Here is a 27,624-nt window from a genome sequence, read left to right on the forward strand (position 1 = left end):
AACAGAATACAGGAAGGGAAAGGGGACAAATGAGTTCTGAGGTAAATGGGATGGCTCTGGGACTTACATTAGGCAGGACCTAGATGCCTCCAAAAGAACAATTCTAACTTCAACTATCTAACAGTCCACAGAAAGGCTGAAGACTGGATCATTTTATGATAAGAGACTTCTCAGTTAGCCGGTACAGATGGAGAGGAGGTAAGGAACATCCCTGTCAAGCACCTCTCTGGACTGAGCCTAACACTCTGGTGCTGGCTTTCAGCCTTACTCGGCCTTTTCCTCTTTCTCTCTGTCTGTCTGTCGATCCAGACTGTCTATTCCCCACCACACACACACACACACACACATGCTGTCTCTGAAGAATTTATACAGTATGAAGAAGTGTCACACAGTGCTTCCACTAACCAGACACAAGAACACATATATATTTCCATGTTAAATTCTGCACATTTTCATATGCATACAGTGCTGTGCAAAACAAGGAGACCACCCTTTTATTTATTTAGTTTCCAGTAAAAATGTCCAGTAAGTTAGTTTTTCATTGACACACATACTTGAAGAAAAGAATATATCAACACACACACACACACACACACACATATATATATATATATATATATATATATAAAGAATCAGTGTACTTTGAAGTACAACTGTTAGAAATCAAAATGTCTTTACTGCACAGTAGCGCAGCAGGTAGGTGTCGCAGTCACATAACTCCATGGACCTGGAGGTTGTGGGTTCACATCCTGCTCTGGGTGACTGTCTGTGAGGAGTGTGGTGTGTTCTCCCTGTGTCTGTGTGGGTTTCCTCCGGGTGACTCTCTGTGAGGAGTGTGGTGTGTTCTCCCTGTGTCTGTGTGGGTTTCCTCCGGGTGACTGTCTGTGAGGAGTGTGGTATGTTCTCCCGGTGCCCGTGTGGGTTTCCTCCGGGTGACTGTCTGTGAGGAGTGTGGTGTGGTCTCCCCGTGTCCGCGTGGGTTTCCTCCGGTTGACTGTCTGTGAGGAGTGTGGTGTGTTCTCCATGTGTGTGAATGGGTTTCCTCCGGGTGCTCGGGTTTTCTCCGGGTGCTCTGGTTTCCTCCCACGGTCCAAAAACACACGTTTGTAGGTGGACTGGTAACTCAAAAGTGTCCATATTTGTGAGCATGTTGCCCTGTGAGGGCAGGGTGTATTCCTGCCTTCCGGACCTGCCGTGGCCCTGAACTAGATAAGCAGTTGCAGATAATGAAATATCATATTTACCCATTTTTAGATACACAAGAAAAGGAAACGTATTTATGTGGCTGCTTGTGTAAAGTTTTGAAAGGGAATTTTTTTCAGAATCTTCTGATAGCAGAACATAGTTGTACCTCACTGATGTTAAGCTTAAAATGGTGGGAAATGTACAGTAGATGTAAGCTGCCAAAGATAAAGTATGAACACATAAATAACAGATACATCCAATTACATAAATTACAGATATTATAGTTTTCTGTTTAATCTATTTTAAAATATTTTATCTGTTTCTGATATTAAGAATAAATATAACCCATGAACATAAAGGGTGGCCACCAACTTTTGCAAAGAACTGTATTTTTTTTTTTTTTTTTTTTTTTTGTCAACAGCAGTGGACCCTTGTAATAGGTTTTACACATTGCAATAGATCTCTGTAGATCTGTGTGGATCCTATTGAAAGACTGTGAATTAGAAACAATGCTGCTCTGTCCCTATTCGTGCATCTTCACTCACTATCTTCAAAAGTTATAAACAACTGTTAATTGAAACAACATTCAGCTTTTTTAGTTTTGTTTTCATCGGCTCTATTCACACTTGGTGTAAACATCCATCACAAATGATTTAATCATAAGTGGACAGCGAGACATTTAGTTGTTGGCATCTGGAATTTTCGTTTTTCTCGTCTGTGATCATTTGATTTCGTCAGTGGAGGTAGGGTACTGTGCTCATTTGCTCTGTTAGTCTGTTACTGCGAGAAAATTTCACTAGTCCTTATTCATATTAAAGTTTCCGATCATAACACATCACACATAAGATACATTTCATATTTAAAAGAATTGTAAACAAAGTATGTCAAAACTTGCCTTTATTAATGCTTCCATATTTTTTTAGAGAAACTTCCTTTCATTCTTTCTAAGAAATCTGCAGGGATATTTTCCAAGCCTCCAAAGTTTAGTCTCGGAAGCTGGTTGCATTTTCTGCTTTTCCTGATTCCAGTCATGTCTAAAAGTGATGCTGAGGTCTAGGCCTTTGGGAAGCCTGCCCATTGTTGTGAAACCACCAGCAGCTATTATTTGTATTTGCAAATGTTCTGTTTTGCCTATTTCCTCAAATATATCAGCGGATAATTCTTTCCCTGGGGTTGGTGAACATGCCACATTCAGCATTTGTGCTTTTAATTCATATCTGTGAAACAGTACAGAGCAGAAGAATGGTTCAGACATTTCCTATCCAGTGCTTTCTTATTGCAAGGCTGTACATGACTTGCATCTCAAGTTATAAAGCTATACAAAGAGACACACATGATACACACATCCCCTGCCTCTCACTTTATATAATTATTGAATTTGTGTGTCCATCTACATTTTTATTTGTGAAACTGACCAATGGACACTCAGGAAATCACTAAGGATTATTACCCTTTATGTCAGAAACCCTTCATTCTTCGTTCAATCAGTATTGAAAAGACGTTTGAAAATTTGTGCACTCCACGATACAGGCATTGTGTTATATTCAAGCGCTTTGAAAGGCGAATTTAAGAAGGAAAATTTGAAAAAATTTAAAAATGCTCTGAAACCCCAGAGTGTGAAGGACTTACTTACTTACTTACTTACTTACTTATTGCTGTCTACTTATGATTGGATTACCCAAGACACATGCTAATTCAAAGTGTGACAAGGGCCTTAGTTGCTCTTTTTATCATCAATATGACCTATCAGTTTTGAAAAGCCAGTCAACACTGCATTATAAAGCAAAAGTATCTCCAACTACATGTCCTTACTATACGCTCCCTTTCTACGGCTCATTCCACACCTGAAGTTCATAGAGTGAAGCTTGGTTGAAATGCACTCACTTTATTTGTGCAAGTGCATGTATCTTTTCTTAAACTTTTCCCAACACTAAGTAACACAATTCAATATAATTGTTGATTTGCATTTCTCTGTTCCTTAATAGAATTTTAATCTTTTGATTCTTTGGCTGTTCAACGGCACCAAGCGAAGCGTTTGCATGTGTTGAAAAGGCTTGTGTTCTCTTTTTTCTGTTTTATGTGGCACACGTGCAACTCAAATGTGTGACCTTTGTGTCAGCATGAAAAAAAGCAACCCTCTGCTGATACTTAGAAATGTCTGGCGTTTATTAGAATGACGTGAATACGTGACGAAGAATCTCTTGCAATAAACTATAAAACAACTCAACCCAATGTACAGCTTTAATATAAATCCGTGGGAAAGACAATGAGGTCCTCGTGGGAAATGTACTTATTGAAAGTTGCAATATTGCACTTTGAGTTCAAAATAATGATTTTAACATGTTCTCTATCGGATGCATCTATGAAGTAGGATCCATTATCATTAATTATAATTTCATCATGTTTCTCCGTAGTTAAAAAAGAATAAAATATTTATTTTAATTAATATACTCACAAAGAACCAATTTACCAAAGCACTTTATGTTTTAATTTTGTTTTTAGGGAGCAGAGAAACATGGAAATGGGTCAAAATAACCTTCTGTGGTATTGACAGTATGACAAAGATGCATTAGATAAAGATTATGTTAAAAAGTAAACACCCACACTGTCCAGACAACTCTGTTTATATTAAAAGACAAATAAATGAAGGCAAAAAATAAACATCCTGAATAAATCCAGTCTTCTTTCAAAATAAATGGACTTAAGTAATTACAATGACCTTTGATATTAATGTGCACATTGCTTTTTGATGTAAATAAGTTCACATTAATTCACCAACACACTTTTAATGAATATATGAAAATGCTATGAGAACGATTATTTGAAGAGTACTGAAGCTGACCTGAAAAGAACTTTCAGAAGCTACCTCCTGCACTGCACTCTAACGTGGCGTGATGGCAGAAATAATATTTAAGAGCGTTTATTCATTGTTGTATTATATGTTTAAGCTGGGAATATGATGTGCCCTAAAATGAAAAGCAATCCCTACTCAATAAACTTTTAATGCAAGTGTGTATAAAAACAAAACAAAATAAATAAATGTTTAGAATATGCTTTCATTTTGGAGATGTACTGCCTGACCTGGTTTCACATGTGATCTTTTATTTTCTATTCATTTTCTTGTTTTTCTATTCATTTAATGATGCTTCTTTCTTCAAAATCTTTCAAGCCATATATCAATATTATATTGAAATAAATATAATTTCATACAGCATTACACCTTTAATAGAGAACAGTTTTACAAAATCCCACTCCTGGATATTTTAACATTTATAATGGTCTATTTTTAATAGATTTGAAAGAATATATGTTTGGTCCTTGATATGTTTGATTTTTTTAAACTTTGCTCTTCAGAAATATGAACGATACATGAAGCTTATTGAACAAATATATGAACCGAATTCAGGCCTTATTAACACTTTTGGCTCTGTGATCTATAGCTTTTGTCCATATTTACCGGTATGCAATAAAATGTTAGAAACACATAAACGAGACAATTTGAGCGTACTTAACTTCAAATGGAGGTGGCCTGGTGGCGCAGCAGGTAGCATTGCAGTCACACAGCTCCAGGTACCCATTCCAGGGGACCGTGTGATCAAGAGGTGTGTTCTCCCTGTGTCTGTGTGGGTTTCCTCCGGGTGCCCTGGTTTCTTCCCACGGCCCAAAAACACATGTTAGTAGGTGGATTGGCGACTCAAAAGTGTCCGTAGGTGTGTGAGTGAATGTGTGTGTTGCCCTGTGATTCTAGACACACTCTCCCACCTGGCAGGCTCTAGACACACCACGACCCTGAACTTCACATGGTTGAAGCACATATGACATGATTATGCATATGAACCTAATCAATAAACGTATTAATTTTTAATTTCTTATCATCTCCATTAACTTTAAAACTGAAAGAAGTAAATTGATTGACATTAGTTTTTGTGGGGAAGGGGAAAATGTGTGTAAATCTGCATATATAAATATATTTTGCCAAAAGCATTTAATTAATGTCATATAAACTGTGCTTTATTGGACAGTGTAATAACTGTGATTATTAGGACAGTTCATGTCACTGATGCCAAATGAACATGCACATGCACTGTTTAAATGTTTTTCATATTTAGGATTACACAATATGGCCAAATTACTTTATTACTAAAATACTTCTAGAGTAAAAATTGGGAGTTTGTTGCCCCTATACTTCCTTTTCTCCATTTTGCAGCCACTACTCTTTTGGGATGGATTTACACCACATAATGAAACATTGCTGTGAAGATTGGATTGCGATAAACTGTATAAACATTAGGTTAGATACTGATGATGTTTGATTAGTTGTGTATTACAACCACCGCATTGTATCATTTTAACACAGGACACCACATACTCACATATTCACTAATGCATTCACACCTATGGACAATTTTGAACAACCTGTGTTTTTGGACTGATGGAGGAAACTAAATCAGCTGGAGGAAACCTACACAGACACAGGGATAATGCACCACGGGCCTCACAGACTCATTTTTGCATGCCTTTTGTTATAGTTCATCTACCTACCCAAATCCTGACCAGCACACCAGTGCAATAATCAAGGTAACGGCCACTGGCCAGGCAGAGAAACAAGGACTGCAGCGTGCGGATTTCCAAGCAGGTTTTCTCCGTTCAGGAATAAACTTGCGCCGACTCCATTGCTAAAATAACTATATGAATCATGTCATTTGTACGTCACATTTGTATAAGTTAAAAATAAATTTAAAGCACATCGTGCAGTTTTAAGGGAATTCTAAGGGAATATCTAAAGGAACACTAATTAGTATTTTTTTTTTATCTTACAATTACAGCTTCAAAATCATTGAGATGCTCCACTGACCAGTAATAGGGAGAATAGAGCCCCTGTTGTTGCTGCTCTGGGCTCAGCGCTGCAGAAACTGCCCTCTCAACACACACTTGACTTCAGGAGAGTGCTGTAAAAGTGAATTACTCTGCAACTTTAGGGGGAGCTCAGGAGCAAAAATATCAAATCCTACCTCGTGTTCCTTTAAATCCTTTAATATTATCCTCAAAAATATTTTCTCTGCTTTTGAAGGGAGTGTGGAGCCCTCTTAAAGAGACTTAAAACACTATTACTCAATTTAATAATTCTAAATATATAATAAACTGAGTTTATCTTTATGAGATGAATCGGGATTCAGTTTGTTCAAGCCAGTAGAAAATTGCTGTTTTTCCAAGACTTTTATTTTGAAACTCAGGCGTCACTCCACACACAGGACGGTGTAAAGTTGGCGCGTACGTAGAGGCTGTTTACAGAAGTTATTGGTAAAAGATTGGTGTGGTTTTTTAAAAAGCTCCTTGTCTCTAAGCTCGTGTTGTGTTTGTCAGGGAGGGGTGCCTTGGCGGAGAGAGGAGTCACATGGATCCGCTGTGAGTTTCTGAAAGACTGCGCCATGTGGAAGCTGCAGCCAACAGAGAGTGAATCAGGTGGGAGTTTGTGGTGGTTGTAGTCAGACTTCAATGTAGCTGCAGAGATCTGAAGAGTGTGTATGTTTTCTAAAGAGCGTAGGTTAATGGGCTGCTACGTCTAAATGGAGGTTGGGTGGCTAATGGTCAAATCCGACCGTTAAATGAGCGCACGATATTTACGCGACGTATTCATTAGTTTCGTCTTTGGCGTAGAATTGAGCAAAGCCGTGTTTAACATTATTATTGTATATATATAAAAAGCCCATTTAACTTATAGTGCAATTTTTTCTGGTAAAAATTTCGAGGTGCTCTATAAAATGCTTAACACGCAGTTCAAACATCAGACATCAATATATCTACAATAGAACAAAAATGGACAAACAAAATTGCCCATTAGAGCCTAGACTCAGTTCACCATTAAGCAAATGTATAAGAAGTATGAAACAGATCAAAGAAACAACGTGGAGCAGGTTTCTGGTCATATTCTGTAATTATGTTGTAATTATGTTATGTTAAAATCCGACTATGACATTAAAAATGCCACGGCAGCCTTGGTGGGTATGTGTAGGATACTGTTTCATTTAAATATTGCTAGATGTAGCTGGAGACTGATCGGATCATAAACGGCCACAGCAGACGTAGTGGTCAGGAGTAGGATTTAAAAAAAGAGTGATAAAAGAAAGTTTGTGGCTGCAGGTATTTATGATTATAATAAAACATCACAACAGCCAGTTATTAACTTGTATTTCAACTTTTAATTATTGATATGGGCTCAAAATGTGTTGTATGTAACATAGGCCAGGTTACTAAATCATTTGAACTGTAATAAACAAAAATAAAACTTGGAACACACATTTTAGAAACAAAACATGCTTTTAAAATTAGCGTGGTCTCTATGTACTCACCAAGCACACTGTCATTCTGTAAATGTCACGATTTAAAGTGAAGCATAGGGGTGGGCGATTACGGTATTATGGCGATAACTTGTATAAATTAAAAAAAACAGGGCGGCACGGTGGCGCAGCAGGTAGTGTCACAGTCACACAGCTCCAGGGGCTTGGAGGTTGTGGGTTCGATTCCCACTCCGGGTGACTGTCTGTGAGGAGCGTGGTGTGTTCTCCCTGTGTCTGCATGGGTTTCCTCTGGGTGACTGTCTGTGAGGAGTGTGGTCTGTTCTCCCTGTGTCCGCGTGGGTTTCCACTGGGTAACTGTCTGTGAGGAGTGTGGTGTGTTCTCTCTGTGTCTGTGGGTTTCCTCCGGGTGACTGTCTGTGAGGAGTGTGGTGTATTCTCCCTGTGTCTGCGTGGGTTTCCTCCGCGTGACTGTCTGTGAGGAGTGTGGTGTGTTCTCCCTGTGTCTGCTTGGGTTTCCTCCGGGTCACTGTGAGGAGTGTGGTGTGTTCTCCCTGTGTCTGCTTGGGTTTCCTCCGCGTGACTGTCTGTGAGGAGTGTGGTGTATTCTCCCTGTGTCTGCGTGGGTTTCCTCCGCGTGACTGTCTGTGAGGAGTGTGGTGTGTTCTCCCTGTGTCTGCTTGGGTTTCCTCCGGGTGACTGTCTGTGAGGAGTGTGGTGTGTTCTCCCTGTGTCTGTGTGGGTTTCCACCGGGTGACTGTCTGTGAGGAGTGTGGTATGTTCTCCCTGTGTCTTCGTGGGTTTCCACCGGGTGACTGTCTTGTGAGGAGTGTGGTGTGTTCTCTCTGTGTCTGTGGGTTTCCTCCGGGTGACTGTCTGTGAGGAGTGTGGTGTGTTCTCCCTGTGTCTGTGTGGGTTTCCTCCAGGTGACTGTCTGTGAGGAGTGTGGTGTGTTCTCTCTGTGTCTGTGTGGGTTTCCTCCGGGTGACTGTCTGTGAGGAGTGTGGTGTGTTCTCCCTGTATCTGCGTGGGTTTCCTCCGGGTGCTCCGGTTTCCTCCCACGGTCCAAAAACACACGTTGGTAGGTGGATTGGAGACTCAAAAGTGTCCGTAGGTGTGAATGTGTGTGTGTGTGTGTATGTGTTGCTCTGTGAAGGAATGGCGCCCCCTCCAGGGTGTATTCCCGCCTTGCACTCAATGATTCCAGGTAGGCTCTGGACCCACTGCGACCCTTAACTGGATAAGGGTTACAGATAAAGAATGATATTTCAAAAACAGTCTATTGCAACAAAATCAATGTTATATTAATGTGAATTATATTAAATTAAATATATTTAATATGTATTAATAGTTTTAAAGGCTTAGAGCTAATTCCTCCACCTCAAAGCCACTTTCCACTGTACATCACTGGGGCTAAATGACTCATGTAATGAACGTAAGGCGTATTATGGGTAACTGCATGACATCATTTACATAAACAAGTCTGAATATCACTAATATCACGATACAGATTTTTTAAAAATCATTTTAAAAATTATGATGATAATATTGGGAATTATGCGATGTGGCACAGCCCTAGTGAAGGATAAAGCTGTGTATGGAACTTTCCAGACCTTATAAATGTTTTGTGACACGTGTCACTATGGGCTCTTAGGGAGGACATGGCGTTCCTGTACAAAAGTGGATGTAGTTATATACTCAAAGAGCACTGCTGTCTTATCCACTCATACAGCACAACACACACTAACACAACACACACTACATCAGTGTCACTGCAGTCTGCACATTGGGGATCCTGATTGCTTTGAAACCAAGTGAGAGGACAATGAGTGTAGAGTATTAGTTTGTAGAGTATTACTGTAGTATAACTGTAGGAGTAAGGCTAAAAACGAAGACTTGTGATGTCATACACACACTTAAATTTGATGGTTCTGCAAGAGTTCTTTATTGAAGGAAGTAATTATTGAAGAACCTTTTTATGATTAAAGGGTTTTTTGCATCATGACAGTTCCTCACATTGATGGAGAATGTGCTATCAGTGGTTCTATTTGACAAAAACGGATCCTTTATTGTTACAAGCTTAACATCGTTACAACAGAGGAGCCGTTTTGGTGCCATATAGAACCCTTTTCTAAAAGGTGCTATATAGAACTATCAGTCTATAGCGCATTCTCCATTAATCTGAAGAACCATTTTATGATGAAAAACCCTTTAATCGCGCCAAAGGTTCTTCAAGAGTTCAGGGTTTTAATTGAAACACATTCCTTTAATAAAGAAACCCGTGTAGAACCATCATTTTTAAGTGTGCAATTTTTCACCCACCAGTTATTCCTCACCTCCCTTCTGCCTCCAGTAGATGGTGCTATAACTGTATGTGAAAATGAGCAACAGCCCAAAGCCATTTCCAAAAAGAAGTGAACATTCATTCATTTTTAATCTTTTAAGAACAAATATCCTATTTTTCATTTTCCTGGCCGACAGAAAAACATGGCCAAACGTGTTATGAATAATATCTTATCCAACATGTTCTCTATTGAGAGGAGATTAATGAGGAGTTTATGCCCTGTTTGCTACAGTTACAGCTTCTACATATTTGAGGTTTTCAGTAGATAGTGGGACATTTTTGTGAACACGTGTTGGCTTTCAGCCTCGAACGTTAGGAATGTCAGGTACTGATTTTGGAGAGTTAGATAAATGCCTGTTTTTTCGGTACAAAGACGACCTGCACATTTCCCTTTACAGGTTTTCTGCTTGTACACTGAATGTCATGTCACAGACGGCCAGTTTATGAGATCTGTGTTGCTAGGTTAAATTTGCCCTAGTAAAACTTTAAGACAATGTTGATTCATGTGAAATATTATTATTAAAAGCTGAACTTTTTTCGATCTGAAAATGAGACACTTTGAAATGATCACTCTTGCAGGTTTTTATCCCCTTTAAAATCTTAATGAACCTTCAGTTTTCAATGATATTTATCCTGGAGGTCACACATTTCCAGGGTCCTGGGGTTATGAGTTCCAGCCCGGCTCCAGGTGACTGTCTGTGAGGAGTGTGGTGTGTTCTCTCTGTGTCTGGGTGGGTTTCCTCCGGGTGACTGTCTGTGAGGAGTGTGGTGTGTTTTCCCTGTGTCTGCATGGGTTTCCTCCGGGTGACTGTCTGTGAGGAGTGTGGTGTGTTCGCCCTGTGTCTGCATGGGTTTCCTACCACAGTCCAAAAACACACACAAGTAGTTGGTGTGTTAAATGTATCCCTAAGTGGGAGTGAACATGTACGTGTGTGTGTGTGTTGCCCTGTGAAGGCCTGGCGCCCACTCCAGGGTGTGTTTCTGCCTTGTGCCTAGTGGCTCGGTGTAGGCTATTGACACACCGCGACCCAGAATTGGATTTACAGACAATGAATTAATGAATGTATTCAGGAAAAGAGGCATAAAAGATGTCAAGATGTCACTGTAAATGTGGACTGTTCACTGTATTACAAGATTATTACTGTACAAAATGTATATATTCATTATTTGCATTGTATACAGTACGTTGTTTTCAGATTCCAGTCTGATATTGTGGATATTGAAATGGATTTATGGTTAACTAAATGTACTGTCTTTAAATCTAGGGGCGTTTAACCTTCTCCCTGGAAAAGAGTATGTAGTGGGTCGTAAGAACTGTGACATCCTACTGGCCAATGACCAGTCTATCAGCCGTGTCCATGCCCACCTCACAGTCACCGAGCAGGTGAGGGTTCACAGCTTCATGACAGTGTTGTGTTTTATAACTTTTAGTGAGGCAGATTGAGAGATTTCCTTCTCTTTCATATGTCACTTATTACTTCTTACAGAGTGCAGTATTGGGTTGTACTGATTAAAATAGTGTATGTCTAGGTGTTTTAAAGTACAATTTTTTGTTAAAAACAAACATCCTTTCCTGAAAATTTGGGACGTTATTATTAAAATACAATAAAAACAAGAATCTGTCTTTTATTATTTTACATGAACCTTATTTTACCAGTGTTTTCTTTAATCAACTTGATTGTGAGTTATAAATATGAACAAATTTATAATTTATAGCTTGCAGCACACTGCTAATAAGTTGGTGCTGTTGAACTGCTCAGTCATCCATGGCCTTGTTCTCCTCTTCAGAATGTTCCGTACATTTCCAGTAAGAGACAGATTTGTACTATTCTAAATATTCTGTAAGCTCTCTAAAACTCTTATTTTGCCCATGTTTATTCCAAACATCAAATTACAATTTGTTTATATATATAAAAAATAAAATGTACTGTTTGACAAAATGTCCCAACTTTTCTGGAAATGGGGTTTGTAGATTTAAGAGAGCAAAACACGAGTGCACTTCACTGAAACTACCTGTAAAACTCACACAACTCCCAACAACAAAAAAGGTTTTGTAGCAATAGCCAACATAGTCATCCTTAGCCTCGTGTTCTTGTGCATCTCTGAAATTTGTACCATGTTATCACTAAAATGTCCACAATCTACAAGCTCACAATGTTGTGAAGTTTTGTTTTGTGCCTCTAAGGGAGAAAAGTGTTGACTGGTTTTGTGTTGTAGTCTGTCGTAGTGAAGGACAGCTCCAAGTACGGCACTTTTGTTAACGATGAACAGCTGGCAGCTGGCTCCACCAAGACTCTGCACGTCGGAGACAGAATCACTTTTGGAGTTTTTCAAAGCAAGTTTAGGTGTGTATCCCCTACACGTATTTGTTTAAGATTGCACTGCTTTTTAACAAATCTAAAAATCACATCAACATGTATATTATGTAGGGGGAACTGTTTAACTTTATTATAAACATGATGGGAAATGTATCTTTAAATTTTGTGTTCAACATTTGTGTTATTTAGAATTTTTTAATTATAATTTTATATTGTACTTTTAAAAATATTTATTGAAACTGTGTCTCTCTATAAAACTGTATAATAACGCGCTCAGTTTTGCGTTCTCAGGCTGGAGCTGAACTCTGTGGTGGTCTGTTCATCCTGTGTTGATAATGAAGGGAAAAGGGCTCTCTCACAGGCCATACAGTGTGTTGGGGGGCACCTTGTTAACTCATGGTCACAGGACTGCACTCACCTCGTAATGCCCACTGTGAAGGTCACCATTAAGGTCAGTAGAACATTTACATGAAGCATTCTAGAGATTCCTCAAGTGTTACAGATTATTAAATCAAGATATAAACTGTCATTCGGAATGGTTTTATGTAGAATACACTAGAGGAACATTCCAGTTAAATTGAATACACTGGTGACGATGGGAACAAGACCACTGAGACTATAATATTAAACGACTCTGAATGTACTGCCTAATGCCTCTATGCTCTCAAAAGTATTTTATAATGCTGTTGTTCCTAAAAGAGAGTAAATAGAGTAAATAATTAGAATACATGTGCATTTTTACAGCCCCTGGTACCCATCATCACCACTGTAAATAAATCAGAGCCAGTATCAAACCATTCTGAATGACTTTGTGTAATATTCAGTCATTGAATTAGGAGCTGTGCAGATGTTTGCTGATTTTTCATATTCAAATAGCAACGTAGTCATAAATCTGCATTGGTCAAATATATAATAAAGCAGCTGAAGTTGTGCTAAAGGAAACTTTTCCAATTTCCGTGCAGACGATCTGCGCGCTCCTGTCCTGTCGGCCCATAGTAAAACCAGAGTTCTTTACCGAGTTCCAAAAAGCTGTGCAGCAGAAGGAGACTCTGCCTAAGACTGAGGAGTAAGTTCTTATTTCTCTTTTTTAAAGTCAACGTTTAAAGCTCTTTCAAAAATCTGTATAATAATTTTCAAAAATGGCCAAATCTAGGTTTAGAAAGGTAATTTATAATTGGAGAATTATACAGACAGAAATTGATGTTTTTCTTACAGCAATATCACCCCAATCACAGTGAAATTGGGAGGCACCAATGTAGGATTTTACAAGTAGTTATTCATAACCAATAACTGAAAATGAATAAACAAGTTTTGACCTGTTTTGAGCTAATGTTATTTTGATTTTCCATATTTAAATCAACTTCACTTTGTAATCCATGCTGTATGACAGCTTCATTAATTATTGCTCATTGATGACTCTGACATTACCATATCACACATGAGTCTCATTATTGTGAACACTTTTAGCAAACATTGATGTATAAATCGTTAGAATCTTGGTCTTAAGGACTTACCGAAATTACAAGCTGTGAGTTTCTGTTTATATAATTATCCAGAATATGACTGGATCTTTAGAATGAAAAATGATCTTTAATTCTAGTAATAATGCTGCACGGAAGCTAAGAGTCCTATGTGTTACACTGACACTTCTCTCTTTGTTAATGCTGTTAAATAACACTATTAATAACTCAAAGTCTAGGGTAGTACTGCCCTACCTACGTTAACTACCACATTGGTGAAGGTTGCTGATTTGAGGGTGGGGTATTTTGGCCAAGTTGCTAATGTCAGTTAAGTGCAGAGCAGTTTTAGCTAGCGTTTAGTAAAATATAATTACAAACTTGTAATTCAGAGGATCCAGTGATTTTCAGAAGAAGAAAATATTCAAATAAATTACTCTGTGCACATTTATTATGTAAGTAAATTCTTCAAGATGGCGGCGCATTAACCTGCAGCGACCACTCCGAGGCCTATACACTTTTTCCGCTTCGGCAGCTCTTCTTTGTTTCCTACTTTTTCCTCATGAAGATGAACGTGGATCAGATCTTGCCGTGAATGAGGAATGGCTAATACCCAGCTTTGAGTTTCTGCAGAAGCCTCTGGATGCTCGGGTGCTGGCTGTGTGCAGTTCCTCCGAAGTGGGGGAGTAACCACTGGAATGCGGTGGATGAAGTGACCGATCGCTGGCTGCCCTTCTCATCATTTGTTCTCCACTTTCTGGAGCTACACATTAACCCCTCAGAGGAGGGAAGACCCGGTGATTGGTGTTCAGCTTTGGTGGAGTGGTTTCGCACAGCGCAGGAGCCACTGCACGGGCTACTGGGACTGCAGGACATTCAGGCTGTTTTCCTCATCCTGTTCGCCATGAAGGACGGGCATGCCATCCTGCTAATCTCTGCTGATAAAGGAGAGACCTTGGAGGCCAAGAGTCTGAACTGTGTAATGTTTAGTAACTGCTTTTGCAAGAGCCTTCTCAGTTTTAAAACCCAGGATGTTTATAAATAGCCATAATATATTCCCAGCTGTTCTTTAGTGCTGTAACATTGTGCACTATGGTCCTGGAGGAACGTAATTATGACTCTGATTCTAAATCTGATTGAGAGCACCATTAATTTCTCCCTTCAAGAAAATTCTATATATGGACACGATAGTGACTGCTAAAGAATAGCACATCCCTTAATGTCTACTGAAATGTTCCTGCCTAGAAACTCCACTGAATAAGAGTGTGAAAGGGGTCAAACAGAGTATGCAGAGCAACAGATTTGTTACAGTGCTCCTGTAAAATCAGTGAAGGTCATAGAGGATGGACATAGCGTTGAAACACGTGGTGGTCATACTGTTATGGCTGATCAGAGTATGTTCACAGTATGTTGTACCACATTACAGTGAAAATTGTTCTCTAATGTGTTTAGAGGAAACTGCAAGATAACTAATAAAGTCTGATCCCTGACACTGACTCTTCTGTTTTCCAGCTTCAAGCCAGAGATCGATGAGCCCAGTCTGACAAAGCAAGATGTAGACCTGAGTTCTCGACCTGAGAGAAAGTCTGTCTTCAGGGACAAAACGTTTGTCTTCCTCAACGCCAAACAGGCAAGATGTTTCATTTAATTTATTTAAGTTCATTCCAAGGCCTTTTGTCTTCACTGTACACTTTTCATATAACGGTAACTATTAAAGTGCTAATAATAAATTAGTTGACATGGTCCATTGGAAGCCTCTCCATTTCTGCTCTTGATTTAAAGTCACTGACCACTGTTCCAGACACACATTGTGCAGGACTTTACTCTAAATAAAATGAATGGAGACTAGTAAACAGGCCACCATTAGGACTTTAGATTTCAGTTTCTGTTGACTGTTCATTTATGATCATAGTGCACCTCTCTCTACGATACTTTACCATTTCTCACTAATGTGTCCCCATTGCTGTCATATCATTCTCATTCTTTTTAAACAACCTCTGACAGACTTTGGCCAATCATTTTTCATCTTTCATCATTGTATATTAAGATATTATTCACCTCTGACTCATCTGTTATTCACTAGCTCTTATTGCTCTTGTTAGGGTATTTGTTTTTTTTGCTTTCACGTTTGAACCAGAGGTGAACATGTTACTATTCGTAATTTAGATAAATAGTTTGAAATCTATTTGTTTTCCTATCGCTAGCCTTTCATATTTTTCTTGAATATTTTAATATACAGTCTTCAATGTATGGTTTTAAACTCTTTCAACAATGATATCAAACTTGAACTGAAATGTTGCTAGAGTTGCTTTTAAATTCTTCATTTCTATTATTACACTCTAGAGTTATCGCCCTGAAATTGACGGTTCATTGTGATACAAATGAAATAAAGTTGGATTGAATGTAGTTTATGAAAAATAAAAAAATACCATTGTAAAATTAAAAACCCATAGTTGACAGAATAAATAAACATTTGTGTTCTCACTTCTCACCTGCACAGTTTTCTTCATGACTCTCGGCCTCGTAGCACTGGGGCTAAAGTGAAAGTGAAAATGTTATGCACAGAATTTAAACACATTTTCTTTTGTAGTAAAATGTACCAAAAATATTTTAATGGAATATTTATGAACAAGATAAATAACGTTTTTCAAACTGTACAAACCCTGAATGTTTCCGGTGGGGGGGAGGGGTGTGTGTGTGTGAGATGTCTGACTATTTAGGCATTGCTGTAATGTAATGGCAGTCTTTCTGATTCTTCATTGTTCTACAAGCTTTAGTTGATGTTACTGAATCCAGTAAAATGTAGACTGCCTTAATTATGGATGAGTGTGCCATGGGAATATGCAAATTTTTTATGTAATGTACTTAGCCAATAGGGTCCCGTAGGACGTTTTTAGTTTTTTCTTAATTATTATTGTTATTTTTAAATACCTTCAGATGAAACGTTTAAGTCAGGCCATCAGTTGCGGAGGTGGCAGCAGCCAGCTTTTAGAGGAGGGTTCTCTGCCTCTCTCACTTCTGGAGTCTACAGGAACTTGTGTTGTTGATGTGGGAACAGGATCCTCCCAAGCATTTGTGACTCCCACCATGAAGAAGTGGGTTGACTCAGTGGGCCAAATTTTACACAGGTATTTCTTATGTTTTACCTGACTGATCTAGCATTATTCAAATTAGTCTAAAGTAAGGACAGATAAGCTGTGATCTAAGCCTGGTCCAAATAAATTAAATATTTCAGTATTCATTTATGTTGCTATTGGTTTGAAAGTTGATGTTTTTTTGGGCTTCCTGACAAGTGTAGAGGCCCATTTGTCATGGTTTCTAACAAAATATTTAATCATGAAACCAGGAGATAAATGTAAAATTAAGATATTTAAAAAAAAAAAAAAAAATCAGTGTTTAATGATAAGTATCTGGACTAAAATCTAAATTGGTAATTAGTCAGATGCAAATTCCTGCTCACTCTTCTTTTTGATACATCAGCTGTTGTACATACACTGCTCTCCACGCCAGGAGCAATACACACTTCATTCTGCAATTCCTCACACTGCACAAGAAACACAGACCATACAAACGGCTCTAGATGGGGACCATTTAAGATCAACTCACTGTTTGTTTAGAACAACAAATTGAAAAGGCTCAAATGAGTCGCAAATTTTTAATATTATTAATATTAATATGCATATTTATAATTGTTTGTTTAAACTATAATGTATATTAGTCATATTCATTTTTATAGCTTAAATAAGCCCTGTTCTTGCAATTTAAAATGGTGTCTTATCCCACACACATCTCTCCTTCTCCCTTTTTTTTTTCTCTCTCTTTCTCTCTCTCTCTCTCGTATCTAGAAACGGTTTGCGTTTCATCATGGAATCTGAGATTGGATTGGCTGCCATCTATGTCAGTAATCTCACCTACTGCAATCCCTGCTCTGCTGAGCATCCAGGTGTGCTCATATATCCCATATTTGTATGTTGTGCATTTGAAAGTTGTGTCAATTTCCTGCATCACAGACTGAATTAAATTGCATTGGTATCTATAGATGGAAATAGATTACTGTTATGAAGAACAAACGTTTAACGAGAACGCTGCCCTTTTTTAGACTCTGTTAGAGTGAGATCAGCAATTCCTGAGGCAACACTAACCCAGAATGCAACAGTGGAAGAGACTGTGCTTCCTGCGGTCTCCCAGAATATCACAGCGTATGTGGTCAACACAGAGCCTTCTCAGAATGTCAGCAGGTAGTATTTAGCAGTTAGTAATCATGGGGACTAATGTGACATTTTAGCCTGCTTTACACTAAGGGACAAAGAGTATTTGGAAAACTCTATAAATCTATGTGGACATATTTAGTGAATAATTCAAGCTGAATTTTTGATAAAGAAAATGGATTCATTTGGCAAATTATTGATTTTTAAAAATTATATTTTAATCATTCAGCTGAACAATTTAAATCAGTTAACCTTTAGCTTTTGTTAAAGCAGGCTGGATGCACTTGGGGCCACATCTGTTGGTGAGACCCCAGAGAAACGCCCTGTAGAATGTAATCCACCGAGCTCAACAAGGCCATCATCAAAATTATCCCAAAGACAACCCTCAGCCGTGCGGCCAAACACCACTTCAGATTCTATGAAGACAACATTCGGCAGCAGTGAAAGTTTACTGGAAAAGAAAAAAGCAGAATCGGCTCTTCTTGACAGGAGGAACGACACCAGTGTGAAATGCCCAGCCCCTCCGAACAGCACTGGCACAGCAGCACTTAAAAAATCCCCCCAAAAACAATCAGCTCTCACAAGCTTCTTCCAGCCCGTCAGCAAAAAGAGGCAAGTCTTACATACTACAACAAAACCAGCAGAAATATGCCTTGTGTGGTTATAACTAAGTGTTGAGGCTTATTACAGTGCGTATAGTGTGCTATTTGCCTGTGCTTACCAAATGTTGTTGATAAATGTTGCATGCGTTTCTGTTTAGAAATTCTACTGTAATGTTATGCACATACACTATAGATACGGTCCTAATATAAAGCCTTACTCCACTGATGTCTCAGAAGGCACGGTTGTATAATAATTCCTCTCTAAAGTCAGCCGTATGTTACAATTTAATCACAATACTTGCAGCTCTCATTTCGCTGTTAATTGTAACCCTAACCATAAATGCTAACGCTTGTATTAGACTTTATGAATTTATTGGGGTAGGCTCCTTGAGGCCTGTATACACAGAGTCAGGATTTTATAAATTGTCTTCCTTCGTTTTTTTTTACAGTGTTCAAACAAAAAAAGTGCCAGAATAGGTGTGAATGTTCTACTATGTTAAAAATGTTGTGTGGAAAAAAACATATTCTGTTTGAATAGGCTTTTAATCCTGAGCCTGCTACGAATGTCAGCTAAGATTTACGTAATATTACATAGCTTTGCACTAAATATCACTATCTTCCCAGCACATTGTTCTCAGAATAACAAACGTCAAATACAGAGAGAAAACAGTAGATGTTTAAGTTGATTTAATCATGTTGTAATTCCATTAAAAGTAACTTTTCATCTCAGCTTGACCATAATGAATATGCAGTTTATTTTAATAACCACTGTTCAAGTATTTAATACAAAACATCTAAGTATAAATCTAATAAATAAATAAAAAACAGTTTAGTTAAAACGCTTTTTTTTTTTGTCCAAAAATACCTTAACTGTGCCTCTCTTCAGGTTACGAGAGGGCAGCCCTAATTTGGAGCTTTCAGAGGCTAAGCTCTCAAAACGAGAATGCAAGGATGAGGAGGACAAGACAAAGCAAGCCAGGCTAGCTTCATCTGTGCAAAGCTCACACATGGACCAAAATTTCAGTGCCAGTCTGGGTTTGGGCTTTGGACCCGGCATGAGCTCAGGTCCCAGTGGGGGCCATCAGGTCCAGAACTGTGATTCCAGTCTCTCAGGCAGTAAAAAGAGGAAGGAGCCGACACAGGACCAGCCATCTGGATCAGAGGTGCCTGCTGAGAAGGATGATTTGGACGTTTCCCTCGAGGAGCTTGAGTCCATCATGTCCATGGACATGGACGAACCTGTGCAATCTGCAGCCAATAAGAAACAACGTGTGGATTACGGAGAGAGCAGTGCAGCCAGTAAGGAAGATGACTCAAAGCAATACAGTAACACTACATCCAGCAACCAGCAGAGAGCAAAGAAACAACAGAAAACAGCCACTAAGGGCCAGGACCTGGAGCAGGACAGGCCCAGAGCCAGAAACCACCAGGACTCTGAGAGGGTGCCACAGACTTCCAACAGAGCAACAGATGTGGAACGTGGAGAGAGCAGTTCAGGGCATAGGAAGGATGGAATGGAATCTGAAGATGTAAAGGAAGAGGAAATTTCCTTTGTTGTGGTGAGTGTAGTCTTGATTTTACATATTTTAGGTTTTGGTGTCAAGTAACTTGGGAACCATATATTTCTATACTCCATTCTTGATCTTTGCCCCATCACAATACTGCCATCAGAGTCAGTTTATGAAGAGCCTGGCCACTTAATTCTCCTTAAACAAAAAAAAAACATGACAGAAAAAACACTAGAGGGCGTCCACAAGTTATTCCTCAGTGAATTGAACTGGAACAAACAAGTCATACCTGCATCAACATTTCGGAATGTATGGACGGTAGAAGGATGTGTTAAATGCTGGCATTAAAACCATGAAGCTTTGTTGTCACACTTGGTTAACAGAAGACACATTTTCTGCCAATAGGATGCTAACAGATGCTAGCATGATGTAAACAATGAACACAGTGACATATTTTATATTTTGATGAGAAAACGAGTACATTTTGCCATATGAAATGAATATATTAACATTAACAAACTCTAATTTGACACAAAGGCTTCACAGGGGAAACAAAGCTGAAAGACAATGAGTGGCCTTTATTTATTTATTTATTTTAAACTGTGCAAAAATATACAAATCTTTATGCGTCGTATGCTGAAAATAATGAACTTCTAAATTTATATTTTCAAAAATGAACTAAAGTGTCTGATTTACATTTAGACATCTAAAGTTCACAAAGGCTTTTCCGAAGATATGAAGGTAGAAACACTCAAGCAGGAGTCCAAGGTAAGGTGTGTGTGTGTCTGTGTGTGTGTGGTATAAATGTAGCATGGTGTGTTCTCCCTGTGTCCGCGTGGGTTTCCACCGAGTGCTCTGCTTCCCTCCCACAGTCCAAAAACACACGTTGCAGGTGTGAGTGAATGTGTGTGTCTATTGCCTTGTGAAGGACTGGCGCCCCCTCCAGGGTGTATTCCCGCCTTGCGGCACTGGTTTCCCCTTTTTGTTCTTAAGGCTTCTTTCATTTCTTCCATAATAACATGGTTTATTGTACATCTGGTGTTTAATAATCAAACCACCTACGCACTACTGACGTCACTCTCCTTTTTGTTTTGGAGAAAATTCCAGTTGTCACTGTGTCTAAATTTCTCATGTAAAGAATGCATTGTTTCCACTAGACATTTTTTTTAGCAGTGGCGGCAGTCACACTCAAACTCCCGCTTCAAACAGTGCAGTGCAACATACATTGCAAAAGTACTTTACAAAAAAAAATAAAAACAAACTACCTTCATTACCTTCAGAAGCAGTGCAGTAGGCGCTGTATTCCTCACTCCAAAATAAAAGCCCCCTGCTTTTGTAATTCACATATTTTAATTCTGATGGCGTGGCAGCCAAAATTAAGCAGCGGCGCACTGCCGCAAAATACACATAGTCAAAACACTGGAATGTATGTCATATAATGGGTAATTGCATGAAGTCATTATGTAAAACAAGTCAGAATATCACTATTATAACAATACTGATTTATTATTTTTTTTTATTATTATTTAAAAAATCATGACCATATTATCACGAATAATACAATACGGCACAGCCTTACTTTGACCATTTTGGTACAGTTTTATTCCTTTTTGTGATGGTGCAGAATGTATTATCTTAACACCTTCTTTTAGCCCTTATACTTCTGTTTTTGTAGAACTCAGCATCTTGCTCTGAGAATGACTCTGAGCTTCCCAGAAGACTCTTGCAAATTCAGTTCAAATCCCTAACTGTGAGCGCACCCTTCAGAACAAGGTCTGAGCCACTGCAGAGCCGTAATCCCAACCACAAGAATTTTAAGCGCTTCCGCAAGGTCAGGCATGGGAATGGTTGGTTTAAGTAATGTTGCATATATTGATACATTTCAGAAAGATTAATGTTATGTCTTCTGTTGTTTTATGCATCTGAATGCTTGCTTAATACATGCATGTGTTTGTTAGATGCCTGTTCCTGGTCTTCAGGGCTTACCCAACATCATTGGTGGCTCAGACCTTGTGGCTCATACTCGCAGCAAAAACCCAGAACTGGAGGAGTGGCTGAGAGATGCAGCAGAGGTAAGAGAGAGAGAGAGAGACTTAATATAGGAGAAGGGAGTGAATATTTATTAGACAAATAAGTTTTAATTTGTGCAGTATCGATGCAGGGCTACTTTGCACTTGTGGAATTTAATGTGATGCTAATTTTTGGAGGCAGCTGATATCTTACTAAAACACATGGTTTGTTTTCAGCAAAAAACTGAAATTTATTCAGGGCCTTGTTACTCTCACTATTTTACATTAATTTCTTTCTTAGTTCTGTGCAGTTTTTTCTGCAAAGTGTCTGTGGTAATTCAAAGCACAGTTCCTGCAGAGAGCAGTCTCTGGAATTTAAGTTCTCCATGGTGAAAACTGATTTAAAATATCAGCGACGCTCAGTACACACACACACACACACACAGAGATAGCGATGTACACACACACACACAGCGATGTAAACACACACACAGAGAGATAGCGATGTAAACTCCCACACACACACACACAGTGATGTAAACTCACACACACACACACACACAGCAGGTGTTTGAGAAACAGAAAAACAACAGAAAGATACTCTCAACCACCACAGTGCAGGAGCCCTTCTGATATAAAACACATGAAAATAGATGGTCATTTAGCATCTGAATTTATTACGGAAACATCATGAAAAACGATTACAAACACACTCTTCCTCGCTCACTTGGAGCCGCTTTATGCCGCTCTCTCCATCACTCTCCAAAACAAACCAGGTGCTGCACTAATTAGCGCCCCTCTGGAACCCGCAGTAAATCTTTGATAAAAATATAAATGAGCTACAGCTAATAAACTTAACATTTAAAAGTACAGGAATACACAACTACTGAAAAAAGGCTTGTCCTATGACAAATCATCAAAAGAATCTGTTTAGCTTTAATCCAATGTAAATTTGCTTAAATTGCAAAAAGATAATTATCAGTATCGGCTGCTCCAAGGTGCTAATTATTGGTTATCGTATCGGCCCAAAAAATCTCTAATTTATAGATTCTTCACCCTCACAGCTCTCTTTCTAGCTCACGTTTAGGAAACTTAAAAGTTTTACAATGCACTGCATAATAACATGTGGAGACTTATGTAATGCATATTGCTTCCTTTCAGGAGGAGAAAAGACAAGAACAGGAGGTGACTCTTGGAGATGATTTGTTCAGGTAAATATTTTAAATCTTTCTTACTGTTAAAGTTATAGTGCTACATTATTATACAACTACATTACAGATCAAGTACATTTTTTTAAAGGTTTCTTTATGGAGGTACGTTTGGTGCAAAACCCCTAAGCAACTGTGACAGTGAAATCTGTAATTTTAGAAAATAGTCAGAGCGAGTTCTCTGATTGGTCAGAAGGGTTCGCTGATCAGAAGTTGTGGTGTAAGTGAAAAAGACAGCATTTGAGACTTGTAGCTGCAGATTCGAGCAGGTGTAATCATTGACTGTGTGTGTGTGTGTATAAATAAATACAGGTGTGTAACTCGCATTGCACAGATTCACATATTGGTTTGTGAATGTGCAACTTTGTGCATGTTTTATACGAGTGTGTGAATGTGTTTTGCACCATATTTACCGCTGCAACTGTAGTAAAAGTTTGAGCGCATGATCTTTTTGTACTTATGTGTGTGTGTGTGTGTGTGTGTGTGTGTGTGTGTGTGTGGAACTGGATTTGTGCACCAGCAGTGAAGAATTTCTAAAGGTGTAACTGTTAAGTTGTATTTGTGGGAGAGGAAAAAAAAAATACAGGTTTGCAACTCCTGAATTTTATTTTTTTTTTTAACTGATACACGTGTGTGACTATTTTCTACAGCTACAAATATCACAGGTGCTCAGGGGTTTTGCACCAAATATATGTCCATAGTTCTTGGTGCGGGTACTAGGTTCTAGGAAAGACCTTAAATGGGTGGAGAACATTTTATGTAGATTTTTTTTTTAACTTTACAATGGTTCTACACTTTTATTTAAAAAATGGATCTGTAAAGAGAGAACCAAAACTTATTCTTGAAAAAATCCTGTTTGGCAGCTTTTTGCAGACCGTCACAAATGCCTCTGTAGCAGACTTCACAAACATTTACACCACTTGCTGCCCCTTGACCTCAGCAAATCAAGGTGGCTCACCCAGAGACAATAAGCTGTCACAGCACACTGAGGGCCAAAGCCTGTTAGACTGCTGCTTTTGTTAAGCTACACAGTACAAGCAAATCCTGGCTCAGACACTAGGATGCTGTGACGCACAGAGCTAGGAGACAGTGGCAAGCCCAGAAATTGTTCAACTGGGAATTTTCTGTACATACCACCTTGCAATTACAGCTCCCTGTTACACCACTTTAAGGAACTAGAAGGTACTTCCTCTAGGTTTAATGTAACATCTGCTTGGCAGTCATTTATTTTTCTTAATGTAAACTACCTTGCTGGACTGAAATGTGGTTGGTGTAGGTTGTAAGCAATGTCACCTGTAGAACCACATATGTCTCTTTTGTAAACAGAATTTGAATTAAGAGATCACTGCATTCCAGGGCTGACCAAAATAATGTTTTACATGCTGTGAATGGTATAATGGTACTTTGGAATGGATTCTTGGTATCTTATTTATTCTTTATTATACGCCCTGCTTTTCGTTATTTTGCATTGTTAATTGGGAGCGAACTTTTATGCTGCTTTCATGAAGGCCATAGATCGTCTTGCGTCACAGTCCATCTCCTGAGAGTGTGTTATACAGGGCAAGCAAAGGGAGACGGTGTGTTAAAGAGTGAGAGTTGTTGCCTAGAGACGGAATCCAGCTAAAGTGTAAGCTCTGCTTTAAGTGGTGCCATTTCTCCTGCTTAAGCACTACACATGCACGCTCTCTCACACAAACACACACACACCAAGCTAGCCACCAGCTGACTCCAGACTGTTTGAACTCTGATGTTCAGCCAATCAAGCATAGAGAGAACATCAACACGAGGGCAGACACACAAAGGTGCACTAAAAAAAAAAAGGTCTCTCTGTCTCTGTTTTTCTCTCTCTCTTGCCTATTTCTCTTTCCCATTACATAGACTTAAATTTACAATTAACTTGTTGGCACTTATCTGTCTTCATTATCCGACAAATCCTGTCTTAATCATTTGTCACAAAGGAAGTCCACTCCAAGGTGATTGACATCCAGTGAGAGCAGGTTGTTTGGATGAAGGCTAAAGGAATTACAAATTAGGAGAAGTTAGTCTCTCCATGAATATGATTTCTGGAATAATACTAATTCATTCAAGTCACCCCAAAAATGCTGGTAGTTAATGTGTAACTGAGACTCGGTGGGGAATCAGTTTAATACTGCAGTTGGAATTGTTTGCCAGTTTTGTCTGGGCAACATGCAAGTAATTCCTTGCAAACATCTCCCAGATGCAGAAAGTTTTTTATGAAAGACTGTGCCTTTGATACACTTTTGGGTAAAGCACAGCTTCTTTGAAGATGTTAAAATTGTTCTGAAAATTATGGCATAAAAATCAAACCAGAGCAGTGTGAGAAATTGTTGGTGTTCTGCAGGCTGAGGTCCTGAAGAGCTACTGTTCTGGTACGATGAATACTGCTCTCAGATTTTGATCACAGCTGTTTTTAAATGTTATTTTTAAGGTTCTTTCACATGTTATTTCTTTGTGTACCACAGTGGCCTTCTGTGTATCATTGTCTTTCCCCTCTTGCTCTGTCATTTCCTTTTTGCCACCACCTTTGGGCCAATTGTCCCAGTGGTATTTTATTGAAGGGTGGTTTGGCTGGATGATGATGATAGTGTACACCAGTTCAAATTTCACATTTTAATGATGTATCATTTATATATCTGGAATATTTAATTGTTTTAGCTTTCTAACTCTAAACCTTGGCCTTGGTGTTTCTGAGGTTTTTTGTTTGTTTGTTTTTTTAAATAGGTACAACCCAAGGTCTTCCAAAAGAAGATGAAAAGGTAACTTGGACCTGGAGGTTGTATGCTATGCTTAATGATCTTCAAGAAATCTCCACTGTTTTAAAGTGTGTTGCTTGTTTAAGAATGTTTTGAGTACCTTTCCAAACTACATTCAGTTTTTTCAGTTCATTTCAAAATAAGCCATAAATAGTTTGTGTTTGTTTAACTTTGTTTAAAAAAGGTAGAATAAGTATCTTTAACTCACAAGCCACACATTTCTGCTACACACACACACCAACACACACACATTCACGGTCCCCACCACAACAACAACGGCAGTGCTTTATTTTTCAGCAGGTAACATTTTTACTAATACATTTAGTATGTTTAAAAAGTTATTGTTCTTTTGGGAATACACACTGATCAGCCATAACAATAACACCATCGCTTTGTTTCTATACACACTGTCCATTCTCTTGCCTCCACTGACCATACAGGTTCACCTTGTCTTTCTACAATTACAGACCTGGTTCCATTTGTTGCTCTACGAACATTTTTTAACCCCTTTTCACTCTTTTCCTCAATGCACAGGACCACAACAGAGCAGGTATTATTTGGTTTGTGGATCATTCGCAGCACTGCAGTGACACTGACATGGTAGTGATGATGTTAGTGTGTGTTGTGCTAGTATGAGTTCATCAGACACATCAGAGCAACTGGAGTTATGTTGGACTGAATAGTCCTCAAACACACACATCCAGCCAACAGCGTCCTATTGTGCTGTGTCCACTGATGGAGGATCTGAGGACGACCGACACAAAATGTGCAGCAATAGAATAGAGCAATTACATCTACAAGTTGGACCAATAAGGTAGGTGTGTCTAACAGAGTGGACAGTGAAAAAGCAGTGTTTAAAAACTCCAGCAGCACTGCCGTGTCAGATCCACACACACCAATGCAACACACACTAACACACCACCCCCACGTTAGTGTTACTGCAGCGCTGAGAATATGGTGTTCTTGTGTGGATCCTGAGCATTGAAGAACAGTGAATCAGATGAACTGCTGTCTGTAATTGTAGAACAACAAAGTGCCCTTGTATGGTCAGTAGAGCTGAAAGAATGAACAGTGATAATATTAAGCATGACAATTGCAATGTTTGTGTTTGATATGAGAGTTCCTCCTAGAAACAGAAGATGTGTTGAATTCATTTCAATGGCCAACACTAAATGTTTTTCCTATATTTTATTGAGAGATGTCGGATATGTCTAACCCTAAGCCCCAGTACCTCTAGTATACTGTTTGTTTTCAAGTATCAAGTTGATAATGAATGGCTCAGGACTTACACTGCTGTTCTAAAGTTGGAAATTGTTTGTTATTTAAATGTATTAAATATTCAAACAACTAATCAGTTTTATAGTGTTGTACATAATGATTTCAAAGTTAAATAACAGTGGATATTTGTTTTTGTTTGTTTTTCTTTTCAAAACATTTAAATGCTTAATGAAATGGATAATGCTGACATACAATTTTTAAACTTATGCCCCTTAGATGCCAAATTAGCAGCTCCCCACATTTCCAAATGACCTGGTTAAGGCTGATCATTACTACTACTACTACTACTGAGGTTTCATGAAAAAAGCTACTCATACTACCTTTTTAATGTTTTTGTTGTTTACAAGGTTCACTGATGGCAAACAATGTAACAAAATATTTTATAAAGTTTTATTTCTTCATAATAAAAAAATACAATGTACAAAACATGTATTAAA

At 38.6% G+C, this 27,624-nt stretch overlaps 1 protein-coding gene across 5 annotated transcripts; it reads left to right on the forward strand.

Moving 5' to 3' along the window:
• Positions 1-9: 9 nt before the first annotated feature.
• Positions 10-27,570, forward strand: nbn (nibrin). Of its 5 annotated transcripts, XM_066682744.1 has the most exons (18): positions 10-198; positions 6,550-6,648; positions 11,091-11,209; positions 12,043-12,170; positions 12,435-12,594; positions 13,106-13,209; positions 15,113-15,230; positions 16,538-16,728; positions 17,446-17,543; positions 17,700-17,838; positions 18,079-18,420; positions 19,297-19,969; positions 20,621-20,686; positions 21,594-21,749; positions 21,877-21,990; positions 23,089-23,138; positions 25,878-25,912; positions 27,404-27,570. In XM_066682744.1, the coding sequence occupies exons 1-17, from the start codon at positions 156-158 to the stop codon at positions 25,906-25,908; spliced, it is 2,631 nt and encodes an 876-aa protein (XP_066538841.1). In that variant the 5' UTR covers positions 10-155; the 3' UTR covers positions 25,909-25,912; positions 27,404-27,570. The 5 variants fall into 5 exon arrangements, with proteins under 5 accessions (XP_066538841.1, XP_066538840.1, XP_066538843.1 ...); XM_066682743.1 differs by having other exon boundaries at positions 25,878-27,570; XM_066682746.1 differs by having other exon boundaries at positions 18,082-18,420; positions 25,878-27,570.
• The last annotated feature ends 54 nt before the right edge of the window (positions 27,571-27,624 follow it).

This window comes from Hoplias malabaricus, chromosome 10 (genome assembly GCF_029633855.1).
Source record: "Hoplias malabaricus isolate fHopMal1 chromosome 10, fHopMal1.hap1, whole genome shotgun sequence".
Taxonomy (NCBI): domain Eukaryota; kingdom Metazoa; phylum Chordata; class Actinopteri; order Characiformes; family Erythrinidae; genus Hoplias; species Hoplias malabaricus.